This window comes from Pleuronectes platessa, chromosome 15, assembly GCF_947347685.1.
Source record: "Pleuronectes platessa chromosome 15, fPlePla1.1, whole genome shotgun sequence".
NCBI classification, from domain to species: domain Eukaryota; kingdom Metazoa; phylum Chordata; class Actinopteri; order Pleuronectiformes; family Pleuronectidae; genus Pleuronectes; species Pleuronectes platessa.
The window spans coordinates 9,753,872-9,774,483 of record NC_070640.1 but is presented as its reverse complement, the minus strand read 5'-3'; the positions used below and the strand labels follow the sequence as shown (position 1 = coordinate 9,774,483).

The following is a 20,612-nucleotide window of genomic DNA, read 5'->3' as shown; positions in this document are numbered from 1 at the left end:
AGTGAGCATTGTGCATAGTTCATAGTTCGTTAATAACCCCTCTTCAGGTACCTATTTGCTGTGATAACATGGAAGGAAGTGCAATAATGTACAATTCTTTATAGTTAAGTGCACATAGATCACTGTTGCACTGAACGGCATTGACACTTTCTCCCAATAGAAATATCACAACAGGGTTTCTTAATGTTTTCTCAATTACTCTATGTTTTTAGTGTACTTTAGTTACAATAAACCCAGGTGTGTTTCCCTCGCGCTCAGTCCCAGGGTTGAGTCCACGTCTTGTTTTCATAGAAATCTTTATAATAGGTATTTTGGCCTGATTTTTCCTTTCTTTTCTTTTTTTTTGTCTTTCCCTAAACCCACGTCCCCTGCTTTTTTTTTTTTTCTACTCATACCTCGCCGACCCAGACAACTGTGTTCCCTCTCTTGATGTCTGACACCTCGCAGTGTGGCGTTCTCTGTTTGCCGTTCAGGACAAAGAGGGACTCGGCCGATGGCGTGACCAGATACTGTCCGAACAATCCGCTTGAGACCACCACTCGGTTGGGGACGCCCCAGGGCCAGGCTTGGGGGGCCAGGGGCTCCTTCAGGCTCCGGAGAACCTCGGCGTGCCCCGAGGACAGATCGGCAAATAGCAGGTCCGTGCCTGAGCCTGAAGTGGCCACCACCAAGTGCTGGTTGGACTCAGTGAAGGAGGGCTGGAAGACCAGATCGGAGACAGCTATAGGCTCGTCCAATACCTGGTTCAGAGCCAGCTCCCCCTGGAACGACACTGTCTGAACTATCAGCTTGGAGCTCACGGGATCGGATGTCACAATGTAGCGGCCGTCCGGGGACACAAAGGGCTGCCCGGTGATGTTCGAGTTGGGACCGATCACGGCGTCCGTCACGCTGTCGATGAGAAGCTGGGGCGGGGCGTGCAGGCTGCTCTTGCTCTCGCATTGGACAAAGTAGAAGCCGCTCAGATGTGTGTAGGCCATGCTGACGGGGATGCAGCTGTAGTTCTTCAGGCTGATGGTCTTGACACGGTGGAGGGTCTCCAGATCAATCTTGTGTACCGCAGGTTCATTTTTGAGGAAGACAAAGGCAAACCTGAATCGACAAAGTTCAGAGGAAAGGTTAATAGCCTTTCTAGATTTCGGTGGGCAGTGATTAATACCCATCAAGATTCTCATTAGAATTCTCATTTGCTCTTTTCTCCTTTACTTCAGCTGGACAGCTGTGATGAGTGAGCAATGAGGTCGCCTCTGTTTTAAGGTCAGAGGTGGCTGAACATGTGTGTGTGTGTGTGTGTGCGTGCGCTGATTTACCTAACGTGAGTGATGATGAGGTTGGTTGGAGGAATGAAGAAGTCGTTGACTCTCTGGAAAGTTGTGCGGACGGCTCGATGGACTTCTCCAACACTGGCTTGAGGAATTACCTGCAGAGAATGCATAGAACGACATGAATACAAAAACAAAGGTGTACACTTTTCAAACTGAGGTGCATGTTCCCTTTGTGGAGGGAAGACATTACATTACATTACATATCATTTAGCTGACGCTTTTGTCCAAAACGACTTCCATTTTTAGTACACTCAACATTTATGAGGGGGCATGTAGGGGTTCAGTATCTTGCCAAGGACACTTCGGCATGCAGATGGGGAAGAGTGGGGATTGAACTGGCAACCGTCATGTTGGAGAACGCCCACTCTACCCCCTAGGCCACACCCCCTAGGCCACACCGCCTCAGACCAATCTTTCTTAGAAGAAAAACTTCCAAAAACACACATTAATTACTGCATTAAAAGGAAACAATCCCAATCCACCAAATCACGATAATAAGATTTTTGTCATAACCCCACCCGTGACCTTTTAGCTTCATTGAAACCGTCCTGTAGCTGTTTTCTGTAAATAAAATAAAGGCTCATATCTCAGGTCGTGTCCAGGTGACGTGCTCGTACATCCTGGAGCAGATAAAGCATCCTCCTCGCTGATGGTTGTCTTAGGGGCGCGCGGCACAGTAAAAGCCCCATCCCTCATGTCATGCACCTGGCACTGAATCAGCATGTTTGTAAAGTGCATCCACGTTTGATGGGCTCCCGATGCACCGCCTCGTCCGTGACACGCGCTTCATCATGCGTGCCTACATGATCAGGTCACAGACAAGGATGGGGCGAGATGGTTTATGGGAGCTTCACATGTGACACGGCGCATTTTTCAAGAAGCACAGTCAACTTCTGCACTGTGATGCTACTTTCCCAGAGTGGAACCAGTTCCTTCCCCCCTCGTCGTTTTTTTTTTTTTAAACCGTCGCACTCTCAGAGAAACCCCCGGCTCATTGAAGTGGTTCTGGGTTTCAACACCTAGGCAAATGTTGCTAGAGAGCATATAGAATATTCTTTTAAAAGGAAAAAGAACTGAGTGTGAAATCTATTTTGATGTCTACACCCACACCGCCGAAGTAAAACCTCTACCTGATGCACAGCGGGGGGGGCCGAACTCAACACTCCTTCCTCAGAACTACCGAATGCAAGGAAATAAAAATAGCAGTTTTAGTTGCCGAAGTTGTTAACTCTGCTCAAATATATTCCTCTGGAATAGTTTATCCATTTTTAACTATATAGATCATCTCTTTTTTCCTCCCCTGCTTGCATTACATAAAAAGAGTCCTCGTTAAAGGAACGGCCATTACAGCGGTTGTAGAACACAATGGCGGGAGTTAATGAGGTTCGGTGTAGGATCGCTCATGTATTATTAGGGCAGCTGCTGTGGTCTCCAGGGCTGCAGGTGCTCTCAACTTTAATGCCCCTGGTTTCCCCTTTGTCATTGCTCATCCTTGGATTTCATATCATTTCTGAAACGAGGCCCGATTGAGTTATTGCTCTGCTCCCGTCTCATTGACCGCCTGAGGGGGATTTAGGTTCTGACTCTGTTGCTTTTTGATTTTCAACAACATTCACTCTCTAGAAGCCTTGAGTAGCCCCCCCCCCCCCCCTCCTCTCCATCCAACCACAATAGATCCAAATGAGATGGCGTTTCTCGAATGCCCCGTTGTATTTGTGTTTCATCTAGGAATTCAAATGAATCCCACAAGGAACTTTACAACGACCGGATGCCGGGCATGTTCCTCGGGTATAGAAATTGAGGGCAGAATTACTCGTTTTGTTGCTGCTGGGGAGCAATAAAAGGACTTAATGGGTTTCTGTGGAAGTCTCTGGGATTGTTACTCAAGATCAATGTTCAATGCCGGATTTAAAAATGTGAAATTAAAACTTTGTGATTTCCTCCCAGAAGACAGTATTATGGGTTTGTAAATCTATGCATTTTTTATATCAGGCAATGGTCTAAATTCGGTTTCAGACCCTCGAATACGTCGTTTGTAGCTGCCCTTCAGACAAATTAGTGATTTTCTGGTCCAAAGCTTCCATCAGTGCTATTATAAAGAACTACTACAAAAATAAAACTGACTTAAAACAGTACAGTGTCCGTTTGATGTTTCCAAAATGACGAGCCAAACAAACAATTTCCTAATTAGACAAACACAGGTTAAAGCTTGGATGGCAAGTATGATAATGATTTGGTTGTGGGAGGAGCCTGGTTTGAGGTTAGGTGATCGTCATGATACAAAACATGACGATCATGGTTCAAAGAAAACAATGAGGTTTGCTGGTAGGTGGGAGAAAGGAAGCTGTCTGACATTCTGTCTGGCCATCAAACTACCCCCACCTCCTCCCTCTGTGGACTTTGTGCCTGTGTGACAACATCACACTATTTCTTCTGTTGCTCCCAAAAGAAACAAGTCAGAGATGTTTGTCCCTTACACAGAGCCTCAGTGTAAAGGGTAACCAAAAGGAGAGAGGGTTGGCTGTGTATGATGTAATGGATGTCCCTGCTGTCAAGAAACAAACCAGGGATGTAGTTAGACCACTAGGTTCTTTTCTTTTAACTGACTTTTGACAACTTCTACTAAATAACATTCATAGTTTTGTATAAAAAGATGCTTAAGTGTCTGGATGATAGATTGAAAACTAATGCGGGATAAGGTATTCATACGACACAATGCAAAACTATGTAACAGTGTCATTGACATTAAACAGAGCCGACAATGGAATTAACTGAGGGAAAAACTCATAGTTTCCTTTTATGCTAAATAGTTGTTGTGGTTCATTTTCTAACAGCGACGATGATCAGTCTCAAACACATACCTGGCAAAGCTAACAGAGAGATAAATGGGTCGAATCCAGAGGGGAAACACTTTGCCCTTGTGTGTGTGAACGCACAGAAACAATATGGCCGTGAGTTAAATGTCTTCCTGGCACGTAGACGCAGCGCGGACTGACAGTCTGAAAGGCCATGTCTCTCTCCGCTCGGCAGGGATTCCTCCATTTGTCTTCTCTAATGAATTGACAATCACGATCCCTCTGATGTTTACACAGAGATAGTGAGCCATCCTGAAACTTGGCTGCTCTAAATCACCGCACAGGCACACAATTGCACGTCATGTGTGCACACATTAACACGCACGCTCACACGCACGATCGTACGCACACGTATGATCCGCTGGAGCGAGGCGGTGCCTGGGTGGCGACCGGCTGCTGCTGAACAGGTCAATTACATTCAGTCCAAATGATAATGACATTATCAGACCATTTATTTGTCGGGTGATCCACGTGGCGTCTAATCCATTTTGCGGTTTCCCTGCGATTGCATTTTTGAGTGATTCATGCCCCGCTCTCTAATTATTCATTACTCCTGAACGACTGCGGTAAACCGGGAAATGAATTAAACGGAAAAAAACAAAAAAGAAGGTGTTTTTCTGCAGTTCAGACAGCACACACAAAGAAGGAAATGTTATGCAAAGCTGCTTTCAATATTCCGATTGTTTCAAATTATATGAGGAGGAAATTGTTTTGTTTGTGACAAACGAAAAAACATCTTTTCATGGATTTTTCTGCCTCATTTAAAACTATAACCTCGCACAGAAGTTTAAAAAACAACTCAGAAAGGAATTTACAGCGAGTACACCCACTCACAACCTGAGCACAGGCAGTGTACGTGCAAACACACGAGGCCTGCTTGGCTGTGCAGATTGTAAATCAGTAGAGAACTGTTGCAACCCACTCACACACACATGGTTGTTTCTTTTACTATATTGTGTTGCCAGAACATAGTGGCACCTTTATGATCCAATGCAATCTACCACGACTGAGTGACAGTTTTAAGTGTCTTCAAAAAACATTTATAGAAATAATAGTGTTAAGTAAAAAATATCACAAAGGCATGAAGTGTTATGTGTTGAGCAATTTGCAATCAATAAGAGCTACACAACCGTCGATGAACTACTAATAATTCAGAGGAAATCTCAAGTGTTTCAAAACCAAGAATGGCATCAACAAAAATCATTATGTATTCAGATGATTTTCTGGTTATGAAATCAGTCATTTCACTGTGAAGAATTATAAATTTGATAGTGAACTATCCCTCTGCAATCCTCACATCGACAGATCATCCCCCAACACTGACGACGGAACACAACACCTCACACCAACATAATGGGATCCTTCCCTCCAATGGGACAAAGCAGAACAACAAACATGTTTGTGTCTATTACAGAGATTACAATTGGATCCCTCGGTGGCTTTACCTGTAGCGCTGTCCTCCACACACACACGCACACACACGCACACAAACACACACACACACACACACGCGCGCATAGTAAACACTAGCCCCGTAAAAACAGCATCATCCCTCTCCCCATGGACGCCAGCTCTGCTCCCTTTCCCTTCCCCTCCACCCCGTCGACCCTCCCTGACTTGTCCTCTCTCCTCGCTCGTCTCACCCGATCCCCCCGAGGTGGATTAAACACAACCACACCTGTGATCATTTCTCATTTGTGAAGCCTCTAACACCGGCGGTCCGATGGGACGCCGGGTACAAGCCGACGGTGCCGCAGCTGTGAATTGCTGTTCTGCTGGCTTAGTAAACGCTCCAGAACGTGCACAGGCTCAATGTTGTCACGCACACAAACAGGAGCACGGGTCGAAGATGAGCTCAATTAGTTATGAGACGCTGTATTTTCTTGCTTAGTGAAATTTTTACATAGATTATATTCAACCAGGCAAATAATCACTCACCGCGGTTCACAAACACATGCATAGAAACAGTAGGAGGTGTGGAAAGAGACAGTAATAAAGAGGGGCTCTTTTCTTCTTTTAAAGCTGCAGTGTGATAGATTGCATGTTAAATAAACTTGCCAGGTATACAAATGAGGCCGCGACAACGGTGGACTTCCTGTTCATTAATCAACGGCTTCATCAGATACAGGAAGTGACAAAATAAAAGTCAAAGCCACAAAATTACTTTTTCCACCATAGAAAAACCAGACCCCTTAATCAATAGAGTATACTTAACTTTTCATCCCACTTACACCATCATAAATTGTTTAATTCACTGGCATCATGTGACCTGAAGAGAGTAACCACCTGAATCTTCGTCTTTTTGCTTTACAGAGTTTACAGTTTATTATTGAAGTGTCCAGCTACACATGTACTTTTATGACAGGGGGTTTATAGTGAGACACTCACACAGACACACTTACCTGAAGTGTTGGGTGTGTTCTGTCCATGTCCCCCCAAGTCAGGACCCACACCTGGTCATGGGATTTGTCATAGAGCATCTTCACTGGAAAAGCATCTGTTGCCACTGCCTAGAAAAGAGAGAGAGGGAGAGAAATGTGGATTCATTATTCTTGATCGCAAAGTGCCAACATATTACCATTTCTTTCTTTGTTCCCTAGGGGGCACTGAGAATTCAACTGACGTCACACTACTGTTCAGCCGGCTGCGTTTTGGGAGTTTCCCAAATGGCCGCTGCTCTTCTAAAATAAAATGGAAAGAACGGTTTCTTCTCGTGACTTTGTGGACAAACCTCATCTACTTTCCTTAGAAGAGATTAGTTCTGTACCGCGAGAGACGCAAGCTCATTATTTCTATTCTACACAACATAGTCACTATATCAGTTGAAAGGGACTCTAAACACTTTACCCAGCTGTGCAATGTCCGATACAATATTGGAGCTGATATAAAAACATACAAGTGACAAAGGATCCGTGTCACAATAATGTCATCATCAAATTGAGGATATTCTTGTTAAAAAAGTTTCTGTTAACAAACCAACAAGCAATAACAGTCAAGCATCAGATTCCTAATTTATCTGGCTCATAAATCTACTATCTGATAAGCTGTAGTTGTCCCAATAAAAAGCTCTCTAGCAACACCCAGAATGCTTCACTCACAGAACACAATATAAAAAAGTGGTTTCTCTCAGATGATTTTCACACAGGATAATGGACCAAACAGAGCAACACATGAAAGAAAACAACTGTGACCTCGTTGAGAACAAATAATGGGCATATGTGCTCTCTAGAGAAATCCTCCTTTATCCAACTTCCAAGTGTGATCATCTGACGTATCACATTGAGACAGTGAGCGAGGACTAAGGACAGCGTGTGTGCTTTCACTGTCACGGCTGGAGAGGTTTGACTGAGGGAATCTGACACTCACGTGAGGAGAAAGACCAGAAATAGAAAATGACTTGCAGAGACGATGAATGGGGAAGAGAACAGGCAAACGGCAAAAAGGGAGAGAGGGCGATGGCGAGTGTGGGGCCACGTTCAACCTCGGGTCTGCTGCAATGTCAACAACAAGGAATAACACAATCCATTACCCTGCTTCTGGCTGGGTGGACAGGGAGCTGCTGACACCCTCACCAGTGGAGCGAGACCACGAGCTCTGTGTTCAGTAATGGGAGGTCCGGCCCTCTGCTCTCCACCGGTCAGCCAAGTGTCAACTCAGCATGTGTGTATGCACGTGTGTGTTATATACATTAGGTGCCTGTATGTGGAGGCGGTGGACGGCTTCTGTGTGTGTTTAGCTTCTAGATGATGGGAGCAGTTAAAGCTGAGGACAGGGCCATTCAGAGGCAAGCACGGTAATACACCGGGGCTCGGGGGGGCTTCAGCCGTGTCACAAATCTATGCAGCACCGGTCAGGCCCCCTCATGCATTTTAGTGGGCTATATTTGTATTCTTTAATAACAAATATATACATGCTAAAGACTCAGTCCCAACCCGATCCCAGGCTGTGTGCTCATACTGTGATTTTACCATATGGTGTGTGTGCGTGTGTGTGTTTGTGTGTGTGTGTGTAATGCACTTCTCCTTGTGGCTGCAATGTGGATACTTTTTCATTTACCGCTGCAGTGTGCCCGGCAGCAGTGGAAGTTATTCTAGTCTGCAAAAGAAATATACTACTAACCAGTATGTACCAGCATGTCGTGTGTACATACAGGTGTCGTTGTGGCTGCACTCCTGTTACTGTGCTTTTGGATGTTGTTGTGTTACGACCTGTGGCTGCACGGCCGCTGTCCGGTTCTTATGGAGTTTTTGTAATCTCCTTCTGGTCACTTATAGTTTGTTGAATATTCTTTGGCCAAATTCAATTAAAAATGCTTTCTATATTTTCTTAGCCCATCGACATCATGGTCCAGCTCCCCCGAAGTACAGAGAGAGAAACAAATCCTGGAACCTTGTTACGAGGATTGAGAGGAAAGTGCTCATAATATGCTTTTCAGGGTTTTTCCTGTCCAACCCGATTAGTGCCTTGAGCCAAACTTTGTCATCGTGTAGCAGCACGCTACAATCACAACAGGGCAATGTTTTTGTGGATTAACTAAATCAACAGACGATTATGATTCTTCTCCACAGAAACAATTGAAACTACCAGTCTCTTATTTTACTCTGCTGCTGGGGCCCAGAGTTACGGCCCATGTGGTGGTATTAGTGCAGTAGCAGCAGGGGTGCACTTAAGTTAACCTGCATTTGAGTTCTAACACACAGGATTTGTGTGCACCACCAACCAACACATGGCCTCTAAGAATGAGATAGAGCTGAGCAGGACACAGGATAATGCATCTGGGATCCCACACTCAGTGGTCCTTGCTTTGTTCGATGCAGAATTCCCAAGAAGACTCAAATATTCAGAAATTTGTTAAGAAAAGTACATAAAACTCCTCCTAATGCAATACATCTTTAAAAGTGGAGGAAATTTAAAGGAATTCTGGCAAATGGAGAATAAGTCACATTGAATATTTCCGTTGTGAAAATAATCTTATTTCTCATCCACCAAACTATTGCAAAATATCTTGTTTTTTACTGGGTTGGGCTTGCAGCTGTTGTTAACTCAATCTTGGATAGAATTGAAACAGTGAAGAGCTCTGCAGAGTCAACAACAGATTCAAAGTGACAGATATTATATCTTGTGAGTACACTTTGACAGACAGGTGATTTCACTGAGGTGCAGAGCAGAAACCCCCACAGCAATAAGAGATTTCTGTGTCAAAACACAAATAAAAATGTCATCCTTCAGGAAAACCAAATATTTACTTTATAAAACATAAAGCTTTTTCTGAAGCCGCTTGAAGAAAAGATTCCGATTTGAGCTCAGAGAAAAAGTGTCAGAGAAATGGTTTGAAATTGCCTGGTGCTTCACATTGATTTACTGCAGCTTAAATGAAACAACCACGGTGAGCTAATGCGAGTAAATAGTAAATAAATAAGGTCGGGGTTTCTTTTTAATTAGCCGATGTGCCGTTTTTGTTTTCAGACGGAGACTTAGCCGGCGCAGGTCTGACACATCGGAGTCAAGATTAAAACCCTTTGTGGGTGAGAGATCACGAAGGTGCCGCATTTCTCTGGCACGCAACAGCACAGAAACCATGAAAAGGCCTTTATCGGTGCAGCTTCTCCACATGTTTATGGCCTTAATCTAGTGTCTGCTGGGAACCACGGCGGTGCCCGAGGACTGAGGGGTCTCGGAGGAGTGATGGTTTGAAAGGTGCACGAGGTGTTTTTGCTTAGAGAGAGCCAACGCACAAGGTGATGGAGGAACAAGGAACGATAAGATATCCAAATAAGCTTAGCCTCTAAGATTTACATTGCTGTAAATTGGTTTATTTTAGTTTTTCCTGTAGAGAGAGGTTTGCCTCCTAAATTTGCATTTGATCGAGGGACTTTTTAAACGGTGACTCTAACAGGAACAACACTTCCTTCGCCGTCAAAGTCTGTGCACAAGCGTCTGTAAGAAGATCTGGCTTTGTTGTTATCCTACTTTTCATAAAAGCTTCCCATCTTTGTGTTTAGTCTCTGAAAACCCCACCATACTGACTCTTCGATTTCAATCCAGTGTTTTGTTCATGCATTCCCTCTGTCACCGAATGAGCTACACTCGCTGCTGTTTGACATTTTCCTCTCTCGTCCTCAAAGCCCCGGTTGGGAAGACGCTACAAATGTGCTTTGTGGGAAATAAGAGTCGAGAGAAAACAGAGCAAGACAACAGAGACAGAATGGGATGGTGCATTAACCTCCTGCACCCAGAGGCCATCGAGGGTCCTCGAGAATGAGAGACGGGGGTAGGCGAGAGAAGGATGGGGCGCTCAAGAGAAAGAAAGTGGTTTTACAGTGTTGTGAGGAGAGAAAGAGGCAGTTGGTGGATTGCAATACACTGAAGGTCACGTATCTGAGCTGTGAGTGTTGTGAGAGCATCTTTTGTGTATTCAGAGCCAAATAAGGGACGGCATAGATACAACTGTACTAGGTTTCAAACAAGTCTCCGCACATATTTGTGTATAAATATCTAATATTTATCTGTTTTAAGACTAATAACCAGGCTCAGTTACAGGTTTATATAATGACATCACTTATATCTTCTTGTATTGCGTTGGGCCAATTTCCTCTCATCCTGTATCACTGTGTAAATGATGCTGACCCTGGGAAGAAGCCCTCAGGGGTTTGGTCTCTAAACAGCCGTTACAGGGAAGATGAATGGGGAGCACCCACCTGGACACCATATTGTTTCAAGCGCTTGAGGTGTTTTGATTTATTTCACCTTGCATGTGGTCTTTCTACATTGTTGGCAGTTTAGCAGTGTGGCAAATTGAATTGAAGGCACCGCACGCTGGTGATGCTGTTTGACATATAGCCAAGCAGTGGCTGTATGCAGGTTTAGTCATTAGATATACTGTTGATTTTAAAATAAATAAAAATTATAATTAAACCGAGCAAATTAATATTAACTAGTTGACATTAACTCAGTAAATTTGGTTAAAAATGTTGTATTTTTCCCATCTTGCAGGTGTAGAATGATGGTAAAGTACGATAAGAGGAAGAATCAGACCAGTTTTTTCGTTTTAAACCTGTTCAGTGTTGTTTTTTAAACAAAGGAGCAAACTTGACCCAGTAACCCAGCAGATAGACTCAATGCTTTATTGTTTGTATTTTCAAGCAATATTTTTTCATATTTACCAGACAAAAGGCTCTAAGGACAAAGACTACCTGGTGTATAAATGCTACTTCAGATAAAGAGTTTGTCTAGGGCTGCAAAAGTGTAAACCTAAATCCAATAAAGAGCAGAACAGAGCTGCTAACATGATTATAAACTGATACAGTAAGATACAGGACTGGGTCGAGCAGCAAGGGGAAGATACACAGTCGAAATGCTAGTTGTGATCAGTTATTCTAATGTTGTTCTGATAGAGTTATCTTGTCAGTTATTCATGTTAATATGAAGTATAGTAGAAAAGTGCTTTTGGTATAAGGAAGGTTAAAAAAATAAAAAACACACAACCCTCCACGCTGTGTTCACGCCGACTGACACTCTAACGCTCAGGGTGCACACTACTTCATCATCGTGAGAAATCCAAAGCTTGACAGGCGAGAGATGGCGAGTTGTGGTCGCAATGCAAAGATCGTGCGGCGGCTGTTTAGCAAAATATGAAATGATAAATGGACTGCATTTTTATTACACTTTTACCCAAGGTGCTTTTCACTTTCTATGTCATTCGCACACACATTCGCCTTCACCCAACGAGGTGCTGGCTGAACCGGCTGGGGGAAACTGGGGTTCACTGTCTTGCACAAGGACACAAGAGGAGATAAGGGGTTGAACCAGCAACCTTTGATTGGCGAGAGGAGGCAAGCTGCTCTGCTTACCTAGCACCAAACACCCAGAATTAAATCTTTGTTCTCTGAACCTTTATCAGAGAGGTGCCTTTGTTCCAAAGTTTTAAACCATCGGCTAAGAACTTCTAGATGGATCATTTCTTAAACTGTGATGTGAAGGAAGTGATAACCTGCTCCACCCACCTGCACCACCTTCTGTGCCTGAATATCGACGACCAGCAGTCGGCTCTGGAGGGGCTGCGTCACGTAGATGTACTTATCCCTGACGTTGACTGCTGAGGACCACACGCAGTGCTGAGGTGACACCCCCTCACCTTTAGGGCACATCTCCTCCTGTGAGGAACCAACAGAGAACAGAGAGCATGATGGGAGGAGGAGCGGAGCAACAAAGGGAGGAGAAGGTTGGCAGGATTTACTCGTGTGTCATAGATAAACAGTATGGTGCTTTTTCCACTCTCATCCATCACCGAGGGTTGGGGCTAGGCAAAACTCCAAAACTGTGCTTAACCTACTTTTATTGGAATTAAATAATGATCATTTAAAGAAAATCTGTAAATTTTTTAAAGCAAACTGTGATTGAATACTGTGAAAACAAGTTGGACGATATTAATGAGAGAAGAATCGGAAACCAGAAGATATTCCACTTTTCCCCAGATAAAAAAACATGAAATCATTAACAACTTAATATGATCATTAAATGAAAACTACACTGTGATTTACATTTATACAGGAAAGAATTTTCTTGTTAAGGTCAGGCAGGGTTGAGCAAATTAATCTGTAACACATCTCTCATCTACATGGCAATTCAACATTTTTAAGAATGGTACGTGTGATGTAAAGATCTTTTTTATTTCTTTTCTCGTAATGACTTTGAACAAAGCATTAGTACACAAATGGAGTGAAACACCTAAATATAATTAGATGCATGGAAGTAGTGCAGGATCCAAATGAGTTTCCAACCTTGATCTAAACACTTTTTCAATATAATATTAGTCCCTACCTTGTTTCCCCGCTGCAACCAATGTGCATAGTGACGTCTCTACCAGTGTGTGTTTCGTTCAAATAACACTTTTACAGTTGATGCTACTCAGTGTGTTGTTTCCCTTTTTAAAACCATTGTTTTAAATGGGATATGGCTGTTTAAAGTGACATCAGTATGATTCACGCATCAACAAACTCACTCTGCTGCTGACTCAGGTAACATTTCACCTCCACAGTCCCAGAAGCCCCCTGTGTTTGCTGACTACACATCTAGGCATGCATCGCCCCCCCCGCCCCCCCCCCCCCCCTCCATACTACATACACTGTATGTAATCACTAATGCACGTGCGCGCAGCCACAAAGCGTGTGTTCCAGGAGCGTACACCTCCTCCCTCCTCCCTCCACCCCACCAACGTGGTGAAACTGCTGTTTACAGCAGGAACTGGCTAACACAACGCTTATTGAGTTTGTATTGATCTCTAATACAATTACAGGCGCCTGTAAAACCCAAATCCCTCAGAGCAACAAGCAACTTTTGCCATCTAAAGCCCATTGGTCTCCGAGAGGGATGTTCTCCAGTGGATTAAAAACCTTGGGATGTGTGATATAGACTTTATACAGTCTATCACTGGGAGCTGTTGACGAATGGACACAATTGAACACATTATAATTAGTGAGGTGAGAAGCCTCAATGCGACACATTCAGGGAGGAAGAACGACCTCCATTTTAGTTGTAATTTCCCTTAATACTGGAACTAATGGATCATTATGTTTTCTTTTTGAAGAACACAGCAGCTCCTACTGATCCGTGCTGCCTGTGTGGACCATGGTACATCAACCTAATCAAGATCTATTACTCACGAGCAAAAGATGCTTTTAGAGGTTGTACCTGGCTACATGGTACATGTTAATGTAAAAAACCCACTAAGTGCCATCCCACTGCATTAAATGTAATTTGATTTTTGAAGATAGTCTTCTCAGCCTTTCCCTGAAATCTACTTAGTGAAATTAAGTCTTGATAAAAAAGGAAAAAAGACTTTAAAATCTCTCACGTAGGTAGCAACGATCCTCTCCGAGCGCTTCATGTGTCTTCGTATCTCACATTCACTGGGCTGCAGAACTGTGATGCCTTCATCAGAAAACACGTAGAACATGTTCCCCACACTCAGACCTGGAAAACACAACACATGCACATATAAATATTTTCAAAGCAACAAAATACAAATGAAAAACAGCAACAAAACACCAAACCCCTCTTATGTCACATTGTAGTTGGACATTTCAATTTCCCTGCTGCAGGAAATTGACGGCGTTCACACCCGTAGCATGCTGTCATGTTGGTGCAGGTAGGCAGTGTGTGTGTCTGCCTGCCATTTTGACAATGCCGACAAAGGGTCCTGTCAGCAACATGTCCACCACATACAGCTGCAGGGAGAGGCATCAAATTAAAGGCACGGTCTCATACGAGGAGACGTCTCATCTGCTCGCCGTGAACAGCTGCTGATGAGCTACCAGGGATCACAGTGTAACCATGGACGAGCAGAAGACTATTCACCGCATATTCAGGGACATGTCACAGGAACGGAGATAATAAGCGTGAGCAGGTAAACACAAAACTTTATAGTGATCGATTTGTCAGACTGTTTGAATCTAGTTTTGGCACTGAGGCGCTGTCAGATGAAACAAAGTGAACCACTGACTGAACACTCTAAAACGAAGACTGTGTAGGACTTCGCAAACCAGTGCACTTTCAGTATTTTCCGATCCATGTGAGGTCGCCGTGAACTTTGACCTCTGACCATCAGTTAAACTTTAAACAAATGGACAACTGGTCAAAATGTGAAGGAATTTCCTAAAGGCAGACTTGAGATATCATGTTCGACCTAAAAACATTACGCCTCCTTCCACTGGCTGTTAGCAGCATGGAGGCATATGAACATTATATATATATAAACGCAAGCAAAGCAAAACGCTGACAAATGTATGCAGAGACACAAAAGAGGCACTTACTCACACACAACTCTGAATACTTTTACTGTAAATGCTCATATATAATGCAAAAATGCTTAAACTGTTTTATAAACCACACTGACTTATTTTGTTTCTGTGGTAAACCTGATGTGTATTTGCATATAAACCAGAGTGTATGTGTACTATACTCTAAACCTCAGTGGATTTTAATTAGCAGCGGTAAAACTGTGCTCACAGCCAGTGCTCATAATATAAACACTGTAAAGACGGTATGGATTTGTGTACTGCTGAAACCCACAGTTGTTTCCCTCGTAGCCACCGCACTGAATCTGTGATATTATTTGCAAAATACTGTATATAAAACTGCTCGTGTGTAAATGCCCCCCCACAGGTGATCTGAAAATCCAGATAAAACGGAGCATGAGCAGAGAGAATGTGAAACACCTTGGGCGTACGAGGGAGAAAAAACAAGAGCAGAGGAGCCATTTTGCTGGAGAGTAAACAACATGGTGATTCTTCTGGACAATACAGCAAACATCTTGGAAAGTGTAGATATCCAGCTGCAGGCCCCCGAGAGCCGCAAAACATGCACGGCACATTTTGTTATTCACACAAACACAAAGGGATTTTGAGAGCTGTGATGTATTACCTTCTTCTCTCCACAGAATGTTTGCAACTGCAGAATCGGGCAGCCGCCGCACGGTGGAGAGGAAAGAGGGGGACAAGAGGAGAGAGGAACACATGAAATTCTGTCAAGAAACAAATTCTAATCTACAGCACCAACGATTCCTCAGTGCTGTTGACATGATCATATTTTCTCTTAAATCAAGGGATTTGAGAGGAAAAACTACTGAAGAGAAGTCAAGGCAGATTATTCTCTTTAATTTGAACCGGCCTGATGAGCTCTTTCTAGGTTAACTTGCTAACATGATGAAATCGAATGAAAGACCCCATATCAATGAAACATAACATGTGGCTTTATTGTTAAAAGTCAATGAATTCACTGCATAATTTGGAGTGAAGGTTCTTACACAGCCGGAATCAAGTGACTCATCCACGGATCCTTGAGTATTATGACAACACAGTTGAAAAATAAATACAATTCTATTGATCTGTCTTGTCAGATGTGTTTTTTTTATAAATGAGAAGGTTTGAAAAACAAGTTGTTCTTTGGTGATGTGAGTGTAATTTGATGTAAAACCCCTTGAGGTTTGGGCGGGGGTTGAAGATTGATGGTCTAGGTCGACTAAAATTAATTTGAACTTTTCCTCTTTCACTTTGCCATATTTGCAGTTTAGCAGAGACGACCAGTGTCAGAGTTAAAATAGTTTCAGAGGGTTTGTCGATTTTGATTTTGACAACATGAGCAAAGGTTTATTTCTATCTGATGGTGACTTTTGTACCTGTTGTCTAAGGTCTGTTGGATAGTATCAGGTTAATTTTAAATTCTGATCTTTGCATTCGTGTAAAATATGTCAGGCGGTTCAGGGAAGTTTATGGCAAATGTGTTGCACTGGCTTTTAACTGTTAATCTGTTTTTCCCCTTATGCTTCTCAGCAAAGGTTAATCTTCACTTTCTTTATTTTAAAAGATCACTTCTTTATGACCTTTACATCCATTTCATACTACTCAATAATGATGTCATATATAGGCAGACATGCCAGGGAGATTACCGTCCCTGACAGGTTTGTGTTTGCTTCAAATGTTATTAAGTTAAAGTGTTGAACTTTTAAATCTTTATGTAATAACAGGAAAAGGCTAAATTTGGCAGCATGTGACCTACGGGTCTTCTTGGCCGAGTCTTCCACAAACAGAGAGGAGATATCCTCATCCACTCCCACTTCGTTCTTGGCGATGCACGTGTAGGCGCCAGTGTCCTCGTACCGAACGCTGCCAATGAAGAGCTCGCTACCATTTGCTAAAAGAAGAGTGAAAGAAAGAGAAACACAGAGAAAAGGAACAAGTGTTAGCACTTAGCACTGCCATGAAGAAAAGACAATATTAAGACGAGGCCTAACAACAACCTAAACTGGTTTATTTTCAGACTCAAGACTGCACAACAAATGTAAAAGGTCCAGTGTGTAAGCTTAAGTGAAAGGGATCGTTTGGCAGAAACTTAACATAAAATAATCTTAGTGATGTTTTTACTAGTGTGTTTCATCTAAATTGTACAAATTGTTGTTTTCTTTAATGAGCCTTTACATGTGAATACTCTTTATTTACATCTGAAGTGGGTCCTCTATGGAGGCTGCCATGTTTTTAACAGTCAGTCCCAACTGGACAAACTTAAACACATTTTGAGTTTCTATGACAACTGAAGTCTACCACAGGTCATCTCTCATGATTGGAAGGGGAGGGTGAGATGAGGGGCATTCAGCTGCAACATGCAACTTCACCACTAGATATCACTAAATTCTACACACTGAACCTTTAAGATTTGATTATGAAGTCATGAATTTCATTCAAATACTGAACTGAAATACTTCTAAATTCAGTAAGAAGATACAAAACTGAATCTTTAGGGTGATACAATGCTGTCAGGGAAATTAACCTCAAATGTTTACTAAAGCCGATGAGGAACCTAACGAAGAAACAAGTAAACCCTGCTCTGCTGTAATTATAGGGTTGGATTTGTTTGGAGGTAAAAACACATTTAATATAAATGAACCAGACATTTTCCTTAGGAGTTGTTGGAGAACAAAAACAGATAAAAGCCAAATGGATAGACATGGTTTCAAAGGAATAATAAAGCTGCTTCATAATTGCAAAATGTATACATTAGCAACTATTTACTAATATGTGCTTCATCTGAAATAAAAAAGCTATGATAAGGCAAAGTCATTTCATTAAAGAATTCATGCACTTCTTACATCCAACAGCCTTTTTAGTCTTTCAGTACACACGTCTAGTTAAGACTCCCACACACTACACAATGCTGCATTGTTTGCCTCATGTTGCAGCAGCGACATCAGTCCGAGGTGACGGGTGATGTTAAGACCCAGGAGTCACCGTCAGAATCAAACCCTCTGATGTTAACTGCAGCATCCAGCCCTGTGATGTACAGCTGCACTCTGATCTTTACTGTACACTATGAAACACTACATACACCACAGCATCACACACTTTGCTGCACGGTGGGTTTGATGTTGTGAGTCAGAGTGGGGCTTTTACACCGAGTCGTGCGACGACATTAATAGAAGCTTCAGCTTTCATCCTTTTCTGTACATATCTGTAAGTATCTGTAGAATAAGTGCACTTGTGTAACATCTAACATCCACACTTTCTTCTCAAAACCTCTTATTTCTACATGTCCATTTTCTATCTGTTAAATAGAAACCGCCGTACCGTGTTTGTCTTCCTGCAGAACTACGTCTCTACCAAACAGCAATAAAGCCGAGACTTGCTCATTTCTACGCCGCAAATAATTTCCCACCTTTAAATTTATGCCCACTCGATCGTATAATAACAAGACATTAAAGGAGTTGACGCAAAGCTTTTCCCATTAGTGAAATGTCTTTTGGATTCTGATAATAATTCTCTTTTATCAGAGGAAAGATGTGTGACGCTTTGAAGTGAAAACCGCCTCGAAGCAGGCCTTCGTGGAATGAGGCACCGCTTTAATTACGTCTAATTCATAATTGTGTTCAGATCAATTCTTATTGAAAAGCACTGAATCAACCGCTCATTAAATTACTCTCTATATCCTTCTTTGCAGGCATGTAGCAGTTCAGCTTGACAGGGCTGAAGTTGTGTCTTTAATGATGACTTCTAGTTTCAATCCCCACCACCCTTACAATAGTGTATCATCATAAGGGCAAATAAGGAATCTGCAATAGGCTTTAAATCAGCCACAATCCCAGTTTCAATATTAACAATAGACCACATGACTACTTTCATATGATAAGGGACACTAGTGACAACACAATATATTATTAAAACATGAATACAGTTTTCTTTTAGCTGGACGGAGGTTTATAACGGCTTTCATCTTATTGTTTGAGTTTTCATGCAGCAGCTTTACAATTTGGGATCACTCACCACTCTCATTATGTCATTTTCTGCTGCAGCAGGAAGTGGCTTACAGTGATAAAGCTCTGAAAACCCACTGTAAATTACCTGCCCAGCTCCAAACAGCAGACCAAACAAATCTATCAACTAGTTGGTGTTTAGCCGCACAAGATCATTCTGCTGGAGAGAGCAAATCAGAACCAAGAGGAGTGTAAATATTAAATGTACATTAACTCCAAATGATGTTGCTCTGTAAAATGTGATCATAAAAGGTAGAAGAAGAAACACTTCAATATGTGAAATCAACCAGGAACAAAAAGGATCAGTGAGTGATGTTATCATCCCTCAGATTGAACTGATCCACTTTTCATGAGACCTGAGGGACACGTCCGTCATTGTCCATCAGAGCTACTAACACAAACCAAAATACCACAATACTACACAACATCATTTACGGTGTGAAGTGAAGTGCTGCTGTATTTAACTAGTAATAATAATACCGAGTATTTTCTTATTCCACTGAATTATTTCTCATACGGCACTGACCTAAGCAAAATGAATTTCCCATTGGAGACCATAAAAGAGAATCTAATCTAGGTCTCTCTGCCCTGTGCTGTGTAAGCGCAGTGCTCGTACACTTGTTAACATCAGAGGAAAATATTATATAACAGTAGATCTTTGTGTAACGTTGCTGCTTTTACGATAGCTCTGATGAATAATTCCCTGGTGAACCCTTGAGTACTCCTAAAAAGAAAACATTTAGCTTACTCAACAGCCTCATATGCAGCTTACAGCCATCCCTTCCCTTTGATTAACTAGGGGTATGATGAGCTTTCTTCCCAAAATGCATCTGGGTTAAGAAAAATGATTTTTTTAGAGTCACACATTAAGGTGTGACTGTGGCTGGGATGAGTTTTTCTCTATAATTCACCAAGCAAAGAGGAAACGAGCCTGAGTGGTTTCAGCACCACGGACAGCTCCTGAACTCTGCAGCACAAAGCAGTTTATTTCCTCTGTGTTCAACTGTGGTTTGTAATCAATGCTCCTCACCATCAACTGTCAGCGTGCGGTCAGCATAATAAACACTGCAGACGAATAAACGAGGACAGAGGATATGATTTGTGGAAATGAAGTAGTGACTCTCGCCTCATCTGTTCTGTGGTCGTTTGACAAACTGTGGCAACATGAAGACGACTATCGACATCATTTAATCCACTTTTCCACCTGATCACTCTTGCTTTCATCAACTTTTTTAATTAATATAGAACACCACAAGTAAGACTCCTGCCCCTTGTCATCTCCCACATTAAATCGCAAATTGTAACCCGAAGCCACCGCAGTGTTTATGTGTTGGTGAACCTTGCAGAACCTCCCTTGTTTGAGTGTCTGAGGGCTATTACCACAGGTAATGACCCACACACAGCCAATAAACTCTCTCTTAATGAGAACTGGGCCATAAAGAGAGAAGTCATGCTCCATTCTGCTCTTTTTTGTCTGTTAGCGAGAGTGTGTCTTTAATAACGCGCTTATAGCCTGAACAAGTAGCTACCGTCTCCTGACGTGCAGTATATCTCATTTTACATCCACGCTTGTGATCTACCTTTTCAATCTCGTCTAAAAAACAAGTATGTTTATTTTGCCACAGGAGCAAA

General features: G+C 42.5%; 1 protein-coding gene across 1 annotated transcript in view; it reads right to left on the bottom strand.

Annotated features, from left to right (window-relative positions):
- Positions 1-389: 389 nt before the first annotated feature.
- The window catches only part of fstl4 (follistatin-like 4), a 182,678-nt gene continuing 162,455 nt past the window's right edge, over positions 390-20,612 (bottom strand). The window contains exons 9-15 of the mRNA XM_053442452.1: positions 16,736-16,870; positions 15,602-15,628; positions 14,034-14,152; positions 12,184-12,333; positions 6,583-6,690; positions 1,311-1,420; positions 390-1,092 (exon numbers count right to left, since the gene is read on the bottom strand). Coding sequence (XP_053298427.1) covers positions 390-1,092; positions 1,311-1,420; positions 6,583-6,690; positions 12,184-12,333; positions 14,034-14,152; positions 15,602-15,628; positions 16,736-16,870 — 1,352 coding nt within the window. The remainder of the gene's footprint in view (positions 1,093-1,310; positions 1,421-6,582; positions 6,691-12,183; positions 12,334-14,033; positions 14,153-15,601; positions 15,629-16,735; positions 16,871-20,612) is intronic.